The 19689-nt window shown below is 38.2% G+C and overlaps 1 protein-coding gene across 1 annotated transcript in view; it reads left to right on the top strand.

Moving 5' to 3' along the window:
* Window positions 1-19689, top strand: part of LOC309507629 (uncharacterized protein) — a 161192-nt gene that overhangs the window by 133144 nt on the left and 8359 nt on the right. The window contains exons 3-8 of the mRNA XM_082181946.1: window positions 2540-2632; window positions 2804-2878; window positions 3639-3752; window positions 7970-8104; window positions 8297-8377; window positions 19550-19648. Coding sequence (XP_082038072.1) covers window positions 2540-2632; window positions 2804-2878; window positions 3639-3752; window positions 7970-8104; window positions 8297-8377; window positions 19550-19648 — 597 coding nt within the window. The remainder of the gene's footprint in view (window positions 1-2539; window positions 2633-2803; window positions 2879-3638; window positions 3753-7969; window positions 8105-8296; window positions 8378-19549; window positions 19649-19689) is intronic.

Raw genomic sequence — 19689 nt, 5'->3', positions numbered from 1 at the left:
CGAACCAGCCACGCCGGTGCCATTTTTTTCTCTCTGATTTTTCTGAATGATGTTGTTTGTTGATCTTGTTTGAAGAACACAATGAAGAACACAGAATCATCATAAAATATATGTTAACCTTATAGGCAAAATTTGATCAATTTGATTTATTTAAAACAATTAAAAATACTATTTGGCCAGTGGAAAAATTTGAATAACTATCCTCTGAAAACTGATATTGATACATTTATTCTAAAACAAGGCAAGGATATTGAATGATGTTTAGTAATGTACTGTGACGGCACTTAGTCCGTATCTCATATTTTCCTAATGTGTAGTACCGTTAAACATATCACATTGATGGAAATGATATGCAGATATAAGATGCTTATTTTGGGGAGGATATGAATGTGCGCACAATCTTCTGCTGACTGGGTTTTAAAAAGGGAATTTTGCACAGGTTCTGGCGTGATCTAGCTTTTGTAAGTACGCACACTTTTAGGATAAAATCTACAGAAAGTTTTATACATGAGACCCCTGGATGTTCATCAGTCCATGGTGAGATATCCTGTCCACAAATGTATAAACTTCTGGACTGTTGCTGCTCTCCTTATGATCATGAATCCTGAAAAGATCGCTCTGGGGCGATCCTGAAAGAGCTGAGAAAGAACCCAAGGAGAACAGCAAAACTGTGAGTCTTTGTTCATGTGTGCAATATCAGGAGAATACTGAACAAGAATGGTGTTCATGAAAGGACAACACAAAGAAATCCACTTCTGTCAAAAAAAAAACGAAGCATGCGTCACGTTTGCCCAAAACCACCTGGATGGTCATCAACACTTCTGAGAAAATGTTCTGTCCACAGCTGAGACAAAGAAGCAAACATGAATAACACTGTGTTTAGAGGAAATGAGGCAAAACCTCAAAACCTCTTCCCAACTGTGGAACATGGTGAAGGAGCGTCATGGTTTAGTGGTAAATGGACTGCATTTATATAGCGCTTTCACAGACCTATGGCCACCAAATCGCTTTACATACGCCTCACATTCACCCATTCACACACTGACGGCAGTGTCAGCCATGCAAGGTGCCATCCAGCTCGTCGGGAGCAGCTGGGGTTAGGTGTCTTGCTCATGGCACCACGACACTTGGTCAGGTGGAACCGGGGATTGAACCACCAATCTTCCGGTTTGTAGACAACCTACATGAACCACTGAGCCACTGCCGCCCCTGTGCCGTGCTGGTTTGCTGTCTCAGGGTCTGGACACCTTCAGTCATTGAAACATCAATGAATTTAAACGTGAATCAAGACATTTTACAGGAGAATTTCAGCACATCAGTTCATGACTTTAAGCTTTAGAGAGGTTTGGTGATGCAATAAGACAATGAACAAATCAGGGAAGTAAATCCACTGAAGAATTGCTGGAAAAGACTCTGAAATGTGTTCTGAGTCCTGACCTTAAACCGACTGAGATGCTGTGGCACATCTTAAAGAGGCCTGTGGTTTCAGGACAACCCAGAAATACTGATAAACTGAAGCACATTTGTCGGAGGGATGGTCTAAAATGGGTCAAAAGTCTGTAAGCCTCGACAGGAGTCAATGACTACGTTTACATGCAGCCAATAACCCGTTCAAAACCGGGATATTAGCAATAACCCGGTCGCGCACGGCCATGTAAACACCGGCAAAAACCTGGATATGATCATATCCCGGTTTTTAAAAACCCGGATATTATCCCTGGGGTACCCCTTTTCTAACCCGAATATTTGGTCATGTAAACGCGTATCGGCATATCCCCATCAAAAGGAACATTGATTTGTGTTCTGCGCATGTTCTATTCGCAAGAAATCTTGGTCTTTTGAGTAGAGACGGCGCATACAGAAACCCGCGTGCAGTATACCGGAAGTAAACAAGAAGTAGAGGTAAACATGGCGAGACTCAGCACAGCACCACACTTTTGGAGCGAGGAGGAAATCGCAAACAAAGGCGATCGCTATCTGCCCCGAACTATTCATTATCCGCGTGCTGCTGCGGTTGTTGTTGCCTTTGGATACAGGAAGAAGAATCGGAAATGACGCACATTGCTTCTTAACGTTGTCCGTACGTCCAGACGCTAACCGTGCGTCGCCGTTTACATCGGGATATTGCCAATTGATTACAAATTCCATGTATACAGGAGTAACTCTCTCTACTCACGCATGTAAACGGGTTATTCCGAATGTTTCAGAAACCCAAATAGTGACCTTAACCCGACCATAACCTGATATTTGACAGCATGTAAACGTAGTCAGTGTTTCTGCTAAAGGAGGATCTAGTTACTAAACTCAAGGGTTCACTTACTTTCTCCACCCTGACTGTGAATGATTACTCTGTGTGCTCGATAAAAATGAGAAAAGTCCTCACTTGTGTTAGTTTAGTCAGATTGTGTTTGTAATTGTGAGTTAAATTAAGATCAGACCACTTTGATTTAATGCAGAAATCCAGATATTTTCAAAGGGTTGATAAACTTGTTCTTGTAAATCAATAACTTGTCTTGATTAATATCTGTCTGTGTTTCAGGATCTGAGAATGAGACGGTCTCTTGTTCTGCTCTGTATTTTCTGAGACCTCTCCTGTTGCTCTGGGCGGCTCCATATATTAATAAGTTCACAGGTAAGATTTATCACAGGTAAGGTTTATTAGAGGAGATCAAAAAATTAATCACAGATGTTTAGACTACTCTTTGTGTGAACGATTAAACAAAAGAAAGTTGAATAAACCTTGTTTTATTGTGTTGGTGTTTATGATATTGTGGTTGTAATCATTATCTTTTCTGTTTCACAGGCAAGATTAAAACATGGATTCATAAATACAGTTATGTTGCAGAATATGTCGTTTTCTCAGTTGTTGTTTATTCAGGTAAACAAATACAAATGTCAATCAACCATAATTATCATAAAAACATTAAAATGCACATAAAAGTTGAGAAAAATTGTGGTTGTCAGAATTTAAATGTAATTATAAATCTGAATATTGTGTAGCAAATCTAAAACATCAGAATGACATAAATCATAAGAACATTAAGCAGCTCTACATGATACATGATTTATGTATGACAGATCACGTGTTCAGTGAATCTCTGTGTGTTTACAGAACTGACATTTCATGATCTTATTAAATACACCCTGATCTACAGACGACAAAATCTATGAACAAAAATCTGCATTAAATGTTACACTGAAATATCAATGTGTTCTCAACTCAAAATAGTGAAATCGCAGACAGATTACCTTTTACACACACACACACACACACACACACTCTCAAGAATAACTCTGGTGTCATTGTAATATTTACTCCTTATGTTTGTGTATGTTTTATTAAATACATTAATTTGTGGTGTTGTGTTTCATCATGTTTTGTAGTCGTGACACACGTGTCATATGAGCAGCACAAAGGTCACGGGGTCAGGGGGTCAATATTATAAACAGACTGAAAACAACACACTGATCCTCAGATTATAACAGAGACTGTCAGTGTAAATTACAGTAAAACCAGAGATTTACATAAAAACATCAGTTAAATGACAAGAGAGTTTTATCATTCTTCTCGCCTGTTTTTAAGGTTTGTTTGTGTTTCTATTTGATCATATTTGTTTTTGTCTCTTTATTTCTTCCAGCTCTTTTTAAAACTGCGTGGCAAAAACTTCAGAATTTTGCTGAGTTTAACAGAATCGTGATAATAATCATGTTTTCAATAGTGTTTCTGTCCTGCCTCTGCAAAATCATTCACTGTAAGTATTTATTACGAGATGAGTGTGTGTATCAGATTCACTGAGTGAACGAGTGAAAGTGTGTGTATCAGATTCACTGAGTGAACGAGATGAGAGTGTGTGTATCATATTCACTGACTGAACGATATGAGAGTGTGTGTATCAGATTCCCTGACTGAACGATAATGAGAGTGTGTGTATCAGATTCACTGAGTGAACGATATGAGAGTGTGTGTATCATATTCACTGACTGAACGATATGAGAGTGTGTGTATCAGATTCCCTGACTGAACGATATGAGAGTGTGTGTATCATATTCACTGACTGAACGATATGAGAGTGTGTGTATCAGATTCCCTGACTGAACGATATGAGAGTGTGTGTATCAGATTCCCTGACTGAACGATATGAGAGTGTGTGTATCAGATTCACTGAGTGAACGATATGACAGTGTGTGTATCAGATTCACTGACTGAACGATATGAGAGTGTGTGTATTAGATTCACTGACTGAACGAGATGAGAGTGTGTGTATCAGATTCACTGACTGGATGATATGAGAGTGTGTGTATTAGATTCACTGACTGAACGAGATGAGAGTGTGTGTATCAGATTCACTGACTGGATGATATGAGAGTGTGTGTATCAGATTCACTGAGTGAACGAGATGAGAGTGTGTGTATCAGATTCACTGAGTGAACGATATGAGAGTGTGTGTATCCCAGATAGCAACATTGTTTCGGCCCGGATCCGGCCCACATCTGGCACTTGTGGAATGCGGATCTGGCCCACATGCAGCGTGGAATGACGGCCCTTGTGTGGCCCACTCCTGTTTGCCAGATCTGGGCCAGAAGCAGGCCATAGCAATGCCACATGTCAGCCAAGAGCAAAGAAATAAACCAGAACTGGACCTTATCTGAGCCACAAAATCTGTGTATTTTAAATATGGAGTCATCTCAGCCTTAATAAGCCTGTTAACAAGTAGAATCACTGAAGGAAAGAAGAGAACAGAAAAAGAGACGAGCAGAAACACAAGAACTACAACTGACTTCAGACACAGTCTTAGATGAAATCAACTGAAGAGAAAAGAAGACATTAAATCTGTGAAGATCTCAGCAGAGGAGGATTAAACAACTCCACAAACAGCATTACCAGCTTCACTTATTACTAACCAGACTGACTTTATTTCTGTCAGACGTCTACAGAAGTTTTTATTGAGATTTAACAGAGGTTTAACTCTAATGTGTTTCATTTAAAGACACCATAAGAGTGACTAGTGTTTCCATTAGTTGGGCTCTTAACTCTTAGTATAACTTATGTCTTATTTGGCCGCTGTGACAGTCTGTTTGTTGAACACATTTGCAGCAGCAAAGAAAGCTAAAGTGAACCGAGATCAGGTGATGATGGTTACCTGTTGATGATTTTATAATCATCATGAAATAGACTGATTCACTGATGATTTTGGACTCTAACAATTGTGTTGATCCATTAATATTGTCACATCACAAACCCTGTGTTACTGCAGCATGAGATCTAGCAATATTATAACAATCAGTTTAAACTTTTAACAAACATGAGATCAAAAGGTTAGCTTATGCTGACACACACAGATATCAACAATCAGCGTATGAATCTCAACAATGGTGACAATCACAAATATTTAGATAAACAGATAAATTCAGAACATCACTGAAAAGCTATTAATTCACAACAAAAACAACAGCAAAAGATAAAAGCAAATATTTAGAATCAAACAAAATTATAGGACAATTCAGCTGCATAATTTATTCACGTTGCAATGCATTCTGGGAATTTTGCACTATGCTGGTACCCAGCATGCATTGCAGCAAAGTACTTTTGATTGTCACCATTGTTGAGATTCATACGCTGATTGTTGATGTCTGTGTGTGTCATATTAAACTTCTTTTTTGTGCTCATGTTTGATAAAGTATTTTATCTTGTTATGATATTGCTGGATCTCATTCTGCAGTAACACAGGGTTTGTGTTGTGACAATATTAATGCAACAACACAATTGTTAGATTCCAAAAACATCAGTGAAACAGGTTATTTCATGATGAATATAAAATCATCAACAGGTAACCATCATCACCTGAACTCATTTCACTTTAGCTTTCTTTGCTGCTGCAAATGTGTTTGACACACACACTGTCACAGCGGCCAAAAAAGACAAAAAATATAATAAGAGTTAAGAGCCCAACTAATGGAAACACTATTCACTGTTATGGTGACTTTAAATGAAACACATTAGAGTTAAACCTCTGTTAAATCTCAATAATAACTTCTGTAGACGTCTGACAGGAATAAAGTCAGTCTGGTTAGTAATAAGTGAAGCTGGTAATGCTGTTTGTGGAGTTGTTTAATCCTCCTCTGCTGAGATCTTCACAGATTTAATGTCTTCTTTTCTCTTCAGTCGATTTCATCTAAGACTGTGGCTGAAGTCAGTTGTAGTTCTTGTGTTTCTGCTCGTCTCTTTTTCTGTTCTCTTCTTTCCTTCAGGGATTCTGCTTGTTAACAGGCTTATTAAGGCTGAGATGACTCCATATTTAATATACACAGATTTTGTGGCTCAGATAAGGTCCAGTTCTGGTTTATTTCTTTGCTCTTGGCTGACATGTGGCATTGCTATGGCCTGCTTCTGGCCCAGATCTGGCAAACAGGAGTGGGCCACACAAGGGCTGTCATTCCACGCTGCATGTGGGCCAGATCCGTATTCCACAAGTGCCAGATGTGGGCCGTATCCGGGCCGAAACAATGTTGCTATCTGGGATCAGATTCACTGAGTGAACGATATGAGAGTGTGTGTATCAGATTCACTGACTGAACGAGATGAGAGTGTGTGTATCAGATTCACTGACTGAACGAGATGAGAGTGTGTGTATCAGATTCACTGACTGAACGAGATGAGAGTGTGTGTATCAGATTCACTGACTGAACGATATGAGAGTGTGTGTATCAGATTCACTGACTGAACGATATGAGAGTGTGTGTATCAGATTCACTGACTGAACGAGATGAGAGTGTGTGTATCAGATTCACTGACTGAACGAGATGAGAGTGTGTGTATCAGATTCACTGACTGAACGATATGAGAGTGTGTGTATCAGATTCACTGACTGAACGATATGAGAGTGTGTGTATCAGATTCACTGACTGAACGATATGAGAGTGTGTGTATCAGATTCACTGAGTGCACGAGATGAGAGTGTGTGTATCAGATTCACTGACTGAACGATATGAGAGTGTGTGTATCAGATTCACTGAGTGCACGAGATGAGAGTGTGTGTATCAGATTCACTGACTGAACGATATGAGTGTGTGTATCAGAACGAGATGAGTGTGTGTGTATCAGATTCACTGACTGAACGAGATGAGAGTGTGTGTATCAGATTCACTGACTGAACGATATGAGAGTGTGTGTATCAGATTCACTGAGTGCACGAGATGAGAGTGTGTGTATCAGATTCACTGACTGAACGATATGAGTGTGTGTATCAGAACGAGATGAGTGTGTGTGTATCAGATTCACTGACTGAACGAGATGAGAGTGTGTGTATCAGATTCACTGACTGAACGAGATGAGAGTGTGTGTATCAGATTCACTGACTGAACGATATGAGAGTGTGTGTATCAGATTCACTGAGTGCACGAGATGACAGTGTGTGTGTATCAGATTCACTGACTGAACGATATGAGTGTGTGTATCAGAACGATATGAGAGTGTGTGTATCAGATTCACTGAGTGCACGAGATGAGAGTGTGTGTATCAGATTCACTGACTGAACGATATGAGTGTGTGTATCAGAACGAGATGAGTGTGTGTGTATCAGATTCACTGAGTGAACGAGATGAGAGTGTGTGTATCAGATTCACACTGATCTTCTCAACATCATTCATGACTGTAATAATCCAAACGCATCACACATATTCAGATCTGATGGTATTAGTATTAGTATAAATAATACAGATTGATTTTTTCATTAAATATCATAATAGTTTTTATTAGAAACATGAAGGCTTTTTGAAGGTTATTAAATTACTTCATTACTGTTATTGATAAAATATGATTTATATTAAACTCTCACAGTCACTTTATGATTTGTTCAGTTCTTCTGCGCTTGTTGTTGATTTTATTGATTGATGTTGTAAATTGTGTCATTATAATTATTCAAAACTGAATCAAATATGATCTTAATAAGTGAAAATGTTTCTCCTGTAGTTTTAGTTTCAGAGATTGGACAGAAAAGTGGACGGATAATGAAAATAATTGATATTGTGGCTGATATGATCTTTGAAATTCTGCCCACTTTACAATTCATCCTCATGTTCTACACGTTTGGATCTTCTGGAACAGGTGATTCATATTCATATTTATAATGATTTGAGTTCATCTGGGTTCATATTATTGATAGTTCAACGCATTTGAACATTAGTGTCACTTTAAAGCACTCATTATTCACTGAAACTGATGTTCATTATGATTTACTGTAATCTTACATCTGTTGATATCTTTAAAACATTAATATAATTTCTCTCCTGTTTTTAGGATTCATCATTGTTGTCATTTTACCAGTGTTTATGATGATGACAAATGACAGATGGTTTTACAGATGCTTTAGTCTCGGCTGTGAGTATTTTATGAATCTGATCTCTGTTTAACTGTATTAATATCTCAGTTATATTTCAGATCATCAGTGATGAGAGAAACACGTTACAGTGGATCTGAACTAATTCACTGAAACAAACTGATGGAACATGTTTTATCTTAGATTCCTGTAATCAGTGACACTGAATCATCTTACTTCATTACTTGTGTTGGTCCGTGTACTTGGCGGCCAACGGATTTTCGTTTTGAAAGGAAAAAAACAAAAACGAAAAACGGCCGGTTTCCCAATTACCATTAGTAAATAGGAAAACGAAAAACGGAAAACAACCCATTATTCGTTTTTTGTTTTGATATTAAAAAACGGAAACCGAAAAACAATCTCGTTATCCGATTGTCCTTGATGTGTTTATTGATGGAAATCGGAAATCAAAATACGCATGTATAAAGTCGTAATCCTTAATTCTGCATTGGTATTTTTTTCGTGACCCGGAAGCGATCTTAAGTAGTAAGCAGTTGTCATAGATACACCAGAGCCCGTCTACGGAGAGCCTGTCCACTCCCTATTAAGCCCTATTATACCGAATTTTGGTTGTAGTACCACCAGAGTTCCACTGGGGGCGCTCGCCATGAGTGCAAAATGAATGGGAGTCAATGGGGCTAGACGGCTAAATTTGTCTCTTTCACCCGATTGCCGTTGAGAAATCTCAGATGTGATTGTAGATTTTGCAAGTTCAACATGGGTTTTAGGTCGAAAGTTGAATGAACGAGTACTTATGTCCTTTTGATTTCTTACAGGTTGAGTTGTTGTTGCCCATAACACGCTAGCATTCTGCTAATGACGTCAGCATTCTGACGTCATTGACATTTTGAAAGACTTTTTTAAAGCAAATAAGTGACTCTAAAAAATCTAACACCCAGCAATGTGTAATTTCTTTGCATCTCCTTTCGAATACAACATTCAAATTACTAGACAAAAAATTATATCCTGAGAAAAGTGGATTTTGAGGGGTATACCGCCATTGACCTCCATTCATTCTGCACTCGTCCTGTGAGCGCCCTCATATGGAATCAGAGTGGAACTGCAACCAGTTCAGAAGCCGGAAGTGTAGTGAGAGTGAAACTTCTCGCCATATTAGACATTCTCTGGATACACCTATGAGCGGTTGTATGCTAGATGTCGCCTTGGCTACGGCAGTTCATTGGAACGAATGCGTATAATATGTGTGCCTGCAACAAGTAAGATGTGCATTTGTAAATCCGGTGACGCATGCATTGATTTTTATTAATAAAATAAACTAGTGTTTTCTGACAGTGTCGACTCGGCTGCAAAGATGAAGTTGACGATCGCCATATTCGTAGTGAACGTGCATATATAGAGAAATGCACATCATGGATTACATAATCAGAGAGTAGCCTTTTTCTTTTCGTTTTGAATTGTTTCGTTTAAAGACATTTCAAGCTTTGTGTATTTGATGTATTTCTCATGTCTGTGTGAGGCATACACTGAGTTTCGTTAAGTTAGGATGATATGAGCTCCAGTTAACGTGCAATGCAAGTGACCGCGCGAGCGCCTCCATGATTATATTGTCTGTTATGCTTCTTATTTATTCAATCCAGGCAATTATGTTGATGAAAAATGTATTAAAATTAAGATACAATTTATACAAAACGAAATACACTTTAAAGAAAGGTTTTCTACAAAACAAAACTTAATGAAGTGGTCAAAATCATGTCTGACCCGCTCCATGTCTCTCGATATATTGCGCATCTTACTCGTGCTGTTCACTGCAAGCATAAATGGAAAACAATAACATTATAATATTTGAACAAATATGAAACTAAATGCGCTTATTTAATGGCTACAACAGTATAATAGGCCTACAGACTCTCTATTTGTACAAATTGCTGCACATTCATTTAATTCTGAATTTTGCGCACACAAGTTGAAAGGCATTTGTTCAAATCAAGTTCACGGATAATTGTGCGTGCATTTATTAATCATTATGATACTAAAATCATAACAAAGTAGGCTATGCTATGTACAAAAAAATCAGATGAGCCCAGAATATGAATGCAACGTTTACTTGTTCAATTTAATAAAATTAAAACTTGAATTGTGATCATTAAAATAATTGAATATAAAATATTTAGTGGCCACGTTTTTCTCATTTATATATATATATATGTGCATTCGTTCCAATGAACTGCCGTAGCCAAGGCGACATCTAGCATACAACCGCTCATAGGTGTATCAATGACAACTGCTTACTACTTAAGATCGCTTCCGGGTCACGAAAAATACTAATGCAGAATTAAGGATTACGACTTTATACATACGTATTTTGATTTCCGATTTCCATCTATAAACACATCAAGGACAATCGGATAACGAGATTGTTTTTCGGTTTCCGTTTTTTAATATCAAAACAAAAAACGAATAATGGGTTGTTTTCCGTTTTTCGTTTTCCTATTTACTAATGGTAATTGGGAAACCGGCCGTTTTTCGTTTTTGTTTTTTTCCTTTCAAAACGAAAATCCGTTGGCCGCCAAGTACACGGACCTGTGTTACACCATGTATATTTCTAAGACAATATTATTTATTTTTCATGGGATGCATCAGCATGAGTTATGAGTTATGAGTTATGTTCATACGTGAATCTGTTTGTGATCTGCAGTCGGGTGGTTGATGATGTCAGAGCACATCCGGTTTCTAGTTACGACCCGTCGCTCTAGTATAGTAGGTGGATGTTGCTAGGGTATTCTGGGTGGTTGTTATGCAGTTGCTAAGGTACTCTGAGTGGTTGCTAAAGTGTAGATTAAGGTATTCTGAGTGGTTTATAGGGTGTTGCTATCCAGTTGCTAGGGTATTCTGGGTGGTTGTTATGCAGTTGCTAGGGTACTCAGGTGGTTGCTAGGGTGTTGCATTGTGGTTGCTAGTACATATTACTGCATTGCTAGCATGTTTCAGATAGATAGATAGATAGATAGATAGATAGATAGATAGATAGATAGATAGATAGATAGATAGATAGATAGATAGATAGATAGATAGATAGATAGATAGATAGATATGATGACCGTAAGTACGATCAGGTCACACACACACACCCTTGCATAAACTGACCGATACACACACACTTGCACACGCATACTCAATCACACACACTCTCTCTCTCTCTCTCTCTCTCTCACACTCAGTGTGAGTGTGTGAGTGTGAGTGTGTGTGTGAGTGTGTGTGTATGCGTGTGCAAGTGTGTGTGTGTGTGTGTGTGTGTGTGTGTGTGTGTGTGTGTGTGTGTGTGTGTGTGTGTGTGTGTGTGTGTGAGTGAGTGAGTGAGAGTGTGTGTATGTGCACACGCATACACACACACACACACCATCGCAAACACACTGACACATACACACACATGCACATTTGCACATGCATACTCAATCACACACACACACACACTCGCATACACACTGACACATACACACACGCACATTTGCACATGCATACTCAATCACACACACACACACACACACACACACACACACACACACACACACACACACTTTCTCTCTCTCTCTCTCTCTCTCTCTCACACACACACACACACACACACACACACACACACACACACACTCACACTCACACTCACACTCTTGCACATGCATACTCAATCACACACTCTAACAACACATTTTCAAAACAGTTAACACACAGGATAAAACTGAAGCTCAATGGCAAAAATGACTAATTTTGTTAGCAAAATGCTCTAACACTCACAAAACATTAAAAACATGCAACATAAGCAAATATTTCCATCACACACCACAACTTGTGGTCAAATTAATTTATTATTTCAGTCAATCATTACACAATGGACAACAAAATACAAAATACAGCCATCAATATGAAATATGATACTTTACAAACTCAAATGGATACTGGAAAAAAAAAGCTACCAAAGGAAACTTATGGGTGGAAATACCTTTAAAAAAAAATATATATATATATATATATATACCTTCCACCTCCAAGCAGAGAACAACTCCTCGATTGAGTTCAGAAAAGGCGAGTATGCAGGGAGGAATTGCATCATAATACGAGGCTGTGCTGCAAACCATTCACAAGGCGAGAGTGGTGGAAAGCCACATTGTCCCAAATTATGACATACAGAGTCATGCCAGGCCTCAACAGCCCTCTCTCTTCGGGTGCAATCAGTATTTCTTTCAATGCATCAAGAAATGTGATGAGGCGTTCTGTATTGTATGGGCCAATAGTTGGTATGTGGCAAAGGACCCCATCATTGGAGATGGCAGCACACATGGTGATATTGGCACCCCTCTGACCTGGCACTCTGCCCAATGATGTTCCTCCCGCGTCTCCTCACTTTACAGAGGTTGAAGCCGGCTTCATCCACAAAAATGAATTTGTGATGTGCCCCTTCAGCTTCAAGCTCCATTATTCTCTAAGAAAAAGAGCAAATTCATAAAGCAAATTATTCCAGTCGCATGTAACTATGGTAAACAAGGTATTACAATAAAAAATCTATACCTGCACTGCACATACTGGAATCGTGCCTCCTTTACGATGTCAGAGTTTCTTTGAAATGGACCTCTGTACAGCTGCTTCATTCTGACATGGTTTCGTTTAAGGACTCGATCTATAGTAGCCAAACTCACACTGTTTATGTGTCTAAATGCTCCCTGGGGCTCGTTCTTCGTACGTTGCTTATTACATCCGAGATCAAATGACACATCCAAGATAATATCATCGTGCTAATCATGATCTGGCTAACTCGGTTCTTCGAACACACTTGCCGGATAGGATTAGTATCGCTGGATTGAGTTATCCGAGATAATTGCGCGTTCATGCGCTGGGTTAAAAGGGGACATGTATCGATAGTAGAAACATTGATCAGCAACGCTGCTATTGGCTGCTCAGCGTGGCCAAAGAGCGCGCTCAGTTTTTCTCCGCAGCAGAGCAAGAACTAATAGTCGAAGTTTATTCGGAATTTTAATGTTTTAATGCAAAACGCCAGGGAACACCTCAAAGTCTGCAAAAGCCAGGAGAGAGGGCTGGCAAAAAGTAGCAGACAATTTAAATCCGTTAGAAGTGGCCATGTTAGATGTTTTTTATCACTTATTAGCCTATATTTTTGTATTTGAATAATTGCATAATTACTTTGTTCATTGTAATGTCAGAGTCACCACACTAGAACATGGGAACAAACAAAAGTGAAGTACAAAAATATTCTACATAATGGTAATTTTTTTGTTATATTATAGTCTCTTTTATAAAAGACACTGTTAAATAAATGGTTGGCTGTTTATAAAAGCAACCAAGAAAAAGGCTGAGCAAAAAAAAAAAAAAGAAGAAAAGATCTTAGTAGCCTACACTGTAAAATAATTTTTGCTGCATTAAATTAAGGCTGTATAGTCATTTCAACTGTTAAATCTTGAGTAATGATGAATTGCTTTGACTTGTGAAAGTGAAAACTGATAAACTTATATTAATGTAAAAATATTTTTCCAGAGTGTAGTTCATATAATGACATTGTGTTTTCCTCTTTTGTGCACTTTTACATAATACACCAACACTTGTATCTGTTCCCAAGAAAGTGGTGGCTGAAATATGTGCAGTAAGTGGACATTTTTTTTATAACTTTCCAAAGGAAAGAAAGTATAAGACTTTGTAATGTCCTTTTTTTTTTTTTGGCAATGTTGTGTAATATGGCACATGCAGCAATGTCACAGGCCCTGTCAGGTGTGCAAACCTCAGTCTTATCAGACACTGAAATCTTCCCTTTAGTTAGCCAAAGTTCATTTCATTGTGTGCCCTTGTCCTGGCTACTGCATTGTAACTGGTTTGGGTCAGGGAATGGGGTCATAAAACACCTGTCTGCTGGCAGGAACATGTCATAATCACCTATGAAAAAATGCAGTTCTGTTAGGATCAGCATAAGTGTATACAGTGAGCTTGATATTTAATTGTGGAACTTTTCTTACCACTTTCAAATAATGTGCATAAATGTGAATCTCTGAAAATTCTTAAGTCATGCACAGATCCTGGCCATTTTGCTTTCACATTTGTGATATGGAAGATTTTAGTCAACTGACTTTTTTTATTTGATATAATATTATTAATCTGGAATATTAAGACTCCCAATAGTAACTGGGCTGCACATTTACATTGTGAACCCCCTTTCTGTTCACATAATCCCCTTCATTGAGGCCTTGATGGCAGTCTATGGAAGCCTATAGTCTATGGTACCAATCACGTTAGTGAAGCCTGAGTGACATACTGTAATCGGCATGGTCATGATTGCATGATCTTCATAAAAAATGATAGCCAAAAAAAAAAAAAAAAAAAAAAAACTGCTTTAAAAAAACTGCTTTACAACATTGGGTCTTAAAAACCTAAAACTGTTTTTTAAACCGCCAGGTTTAGCGGCAGGTAAACTCCGAATGACACGACAGACAGCACTTTCCATCAAGTTCTCTGCTCCAATAGTGTAAAGGAAAGAGCCACTCGCAAATAATCATAGGGCAATGCAAACAGTTTGTGCTGTAGTTAAAGCCCGACTCCGACAAGTCGAAAATAATGTGCGTTTCCAACAAATTAATAATGTAAACGACAATCTCACGAGTCACGAGAAAAAAATTTCAATCTCAGAAAGTGCACTATCGCGCTGCGCTGGACTTCCCGTATCAGCTCCGCTTATAAAGCCGGGATCTAATCCTGTTTACATGAAATAAGCCTGCACCCGAGCAGGTTCAAGTTTGCGCACCTGTTGCTATGACAGCAAGTCCAGGATGAGCGTCGAAGAACCAAACAATCCAAGATCATGCCAAATCGTCAACAATCAAATCCAGCTAACTGAGTTAGCGACGTACGAAGAACGGGCCCCTGATCTGCAATTACTGCTGCCTGGATTTCACACAGTCTGATTGCATTGTTTGCCCCTACCATACTGTATCTACAATGGCAGAATCCTGTTCAACACTAAATATCTTTACTCTGCCACCAGTGTGTGGTAATGTGTGGATTCTATAAAGAAAAAGCAAAAAGCATGTCAAAATTGACATTACTGTATGACACTCAGATAAATGCACAGTAAATTCCACAGTGTTAAATCAACACTGCTCAGAGCAAATATGGTCCCACTCTACAGAGTGTTAAAGTAACACTAAAGCGGTGTTAAAGTTAATGAGATAATTAAGTGATTAATTTAGGATGATTGAACATTATTGAAGACACCTGCAGTTAACAAGCAGAATCACTGAAGGAGAAAAGCACAAATTGTAAGCCACCGTTATGGTGATGGGTGTTTGCTTTAGTTGGGCTCTTGACCCTTATATGTTTACTTTAGAGTTAGTTTGGCTGTTGTATCTGAGTTATAACTGCCAGATGAACAAAGAAAAAAAAAGTGATCTGATGGTGTTGGTTATATTATGAAATTCATCATTTGAACTTGATCACTGAACTCATTATGATCCTTATTTCTGACTTCGATTTATGTTGTTGGTTACAAAATAACTGTGAATCTGCATAAATATCCAAAACACACAGACGTCAAGATTCAGTCTATGCATCTCAACAATGGTGACGAGCAGAATATTCAATTAGGGAAAGTAAATTAAATAGACAATTCAGATCATAATTTATTCATACCGCAATGCATGATGGGAGCCATTAATGAGTTGTGATTGGTGGCAGCCACTGCAACATGCTTTATTATTGTCACCATTGTTGAGATTCACAGGCTGATTAATGATGTCTGTGTTTCTAAATAAATTAATTTGAAAGTGTTTTGATTAGAACAATGTTTATGAAATATTTTGGATTATAAGTAAAGAATTGATAATCATATGCTGTTAAAATCACAAAGCTGCTGGTAACAAGATAAACCAAACTATCTCAATAAGTTTCATTTTTCAGATCACAGCATGATTATGTCAAAACATAACCAACACTATCAGATCACACTTTTACTTTGTTCATTTGACTGTTATACATCAATAACAGCAGACAAACAACAGTAAAATTTAAAGTAAACATATAAGGGTCAAGAGCCCAACTAAAGCAAACACCCATCACCATAATGGTAACTTACAATTTATGATTTTCTCCTTCAGTGATTCTGCTTGTTAACATCAGGTGTCTTCAATAATGCTCAATCATCACTAAATTAATCACTTAATTATCTCATTAACTTTAACACCGCTTTAGTGTTACTTTAACACTCTGTAGAGTGGGACCATATTTGCTCTGAGCAGTGTTGATTTAACACTGTGGAATTTACTGTGTGGGATTGATAAAACATCTGCATTACTGTAGACCAGTGGTTCTCAACCTCTCCTGCAGGGACCCCCTGACAGGCCATGTTTCTGTTTTAACCCTGAAATGGCACACCTGATTCAATGAATGAGTAGTTATTAGAGTAGGAAGAGTAGGAATTAGTCAATTAATCAATTAGTCAACTACTCATTAAGCCTTTAATTAATTGAATCAGGTGTGCCATTTCAGGGTTAAAACAGAAACATGGCCTGTCAGGGGGTCCCTGCAGGAGAGGTTGAGAACCACTGCTGTAGACACAGTTTGTTCTGCTAACAGGGCAATACAGTAAAGCAGAAATACACAGTGGTATATTGCAGTAACACCGTGAATTACCTGTTCTCATTCCGAAAAAGCCTGACAATTAAGGATGGGAATTGATAAGAATTTAATGATTCCGATTCCATTACCGATATTGCTTATCGATCCGATTCCTTATCGATTCTCTTATCGATTCTGATTGGGTGAGGGAACAAATTTGTTTGTATTAACTCGCTTTAATATCTGATCAGAAGACACAGGACAGAGTATACACAAATGTGTAGCAACCTCAGAACAAACCTAAAAGTAGGTGAGCTACTTCTCAAAGTAAAGTCCAGGGACCTATAGCCTAGGGCAGTGTTTCTCAACCAGTATGCCATGGCACGCTAGTGTGTGCCTTGAAAGATTATCAAGAAGAGTGCCTTAGGATTAGGAAATTGATCATTTTCACATTCATTGGTCCGGACAAAAAAATAAATAAAACTGCCATTTATGTGCCATAAAAACTAAAAACACAGACTGAAAACAGTTAAGGAAGAGCTTGTGCCTTTTGGAATATTAACAGTGCTCTTTTGGATTAGGCTATTGAGTTACTAAAACAATCTTTGTCAAATAATACACAGGTTTTCTTCACATTTTGAACGTTTTTGTTTCCATTTGTTTAATTTCAAGATCTGATGTGACTTATCCATTGTTGTTTTTACAGCTACAAAGCTGGGAGCACTAAATGTTATTCAGTCACATTATACATGCTTAGCGGAATAACCGATAAGCGGAATCGTTAAGCAGGCATGCTAACGGTTCCAAGAAATCGATTCACTGGGCACCGGTTCTGAAGAATAACCGGTTCTCGGTTCCCATCCCAACTGACAATAGATGCCACAGTGCTCCGACTCAGAATGGGCTGGACTGTTTGTCCAGCCTCTCTAAAGGACAAGCCATGATTGATGACATGGTCAATAATTGTTGCCCGAATTTCATTTGAAACTTGAGCTCGATTTCGTCCTCTTGCTGCTGCAGCTCCTCTTCCTCTGGCCCCTCTGCCATGGCCTCTTACTCTCCTTCCGTGCCTATGGCCTCTTTGATGCTTGCAAATAACACAGAGGTGGCATCTTTTATAGATGGATGAGGACTGATTGCTGATTGAAGAGTTGTGCAAATGAGTTTCACACAGGTGCATAGAGATTTATAATTATGCAATACTTTCTATCAGCTGTGAATAGATGTTTTCTTTTTGTTCAACACAGTTAATCCAATAGAGTTCGGGTCTTTCAATGAGATCTGTGGTAACTGTTTTGACAAAGGGTGTGAAAAATGTGTGAAACAAATGAAAAAGTGTTCAAACATTTGCAAGAGAAGACTTCTGCTGTGCTAATAATGTGATGATTAAGATCAAGCGGATCCCAGTTTCATCTAGTGTGTCTTAGCAAATGAGAAAAACTGTAACAACTAGAATTCATTCATCTGTCAATAACAGTCTTGATTTGTGACTCTCTGATGCTGTGAGTTTAATCTCCAGGAGAAATGATTTGTTTAATTCTTCAGAGATTTGAATTATGATGATCAGAGTTCAGATGTTTCTCTGTTTTCTGATCATCTTCAGTGCTTTAAGTGGGCCGGTACGCGCCGGTACTCAGTACCGCCACTTCCAAATATAGCTCTTGAGCGTACCGCCACCTCTCCGTGCGCCCAGAACGTGCTTTTAGCGTACCGGTACGCTCATTTGCACACCTGTTTTAATCCTTTGACTGCGCTGACGCTTTTCAGAACGCCCTTCACAATGCACGCTTCCTAATTCGTCCCACCGAGAGCAGAGACTATTACCCATAGACCCTTGAGTTTTACAAGTGAAAAGCGCATGCGTCGCTTTTGCCGCTGTCAGTGTCAACAACTCAACGTGGTTCGGAGAGGGTGTGTGAAACGCGCAACCATAGCTGCTCGGTTAAAATACAAATACAATGAACACTTAATATGCTCTCCTGGCTTCAGACTCTGAGTCTGAGTAGTAAAATAAAATGATTTGTACAGTATTTTTCATTTGGTGTAGGCTACTGTGTATTTTGCTGAATCTGCTTTTGTATATTTTTCAAGGGTAAAGAAATGAACCATCTTCAAGACTCATGTTTATGTTCTACTCTTCTATGGTTATTATGTTATTATGTTTTATAATTTATTTTATGTACATTTTGTTCAAACTTTTTTCAATACCCTTTTGCACATTTTATTTATGTTCAGTAGCTCTTTCTACAGTAGCTCTTTCTAAGGGTATTTTTTCAATACACTTTTGCACATTTTATTTATGTTCAGTAGCTCTTTCTAGCTCAAGCAAATCCACAAACTAATAAAATGATTTATTATTTTTTATAAGGTCGTCTGTTGACTGCTGTATATAAAACCCCTTCAATATAGTTGTTGTTACCCCTGGGGAGGAGGGGAGCCAGCAAAAAAATAAATAAAAATAAAAATAATAATAATAATAGAGTACCGGCACCTCTTTTGGGCCACTTAAAGCACTGATCATCTTCACATTGAGTGTTTATTCAGTTTAACCTGATCAACTTTATTTCTGTCTGTTCATGAAGACATTCTCACACTCTCGTCTTTTACAGGTTCATATTCAGTCATAGAAACAGTGATGTTAATCTTCACATTAGTGATGAATGCAGTGATGATCGGTCTTTACATAATGACACTGGAGAAAACAACAGGTATGATCATATTTTAATCATGTTTGGAATTACAACACATC

The sequence above is a fragment of the Leuciscus leuciscus genome (assembly GCF_965113295.1).
Source record: "Leuciscus leuciscus genome assembly, chromosome: 1".
Taxonomy (NCBI): Eukaryota; Metazoa; Chordata; class Actinopteri; order Cypriniformes; family Leuciscidae; genus Leuciscus; species Leuciscus leuciscus.
Note: the sequence above shows the minus strand (reverse complement) of the source record. Positions and strands in the feature narration are given on the sequence as shown.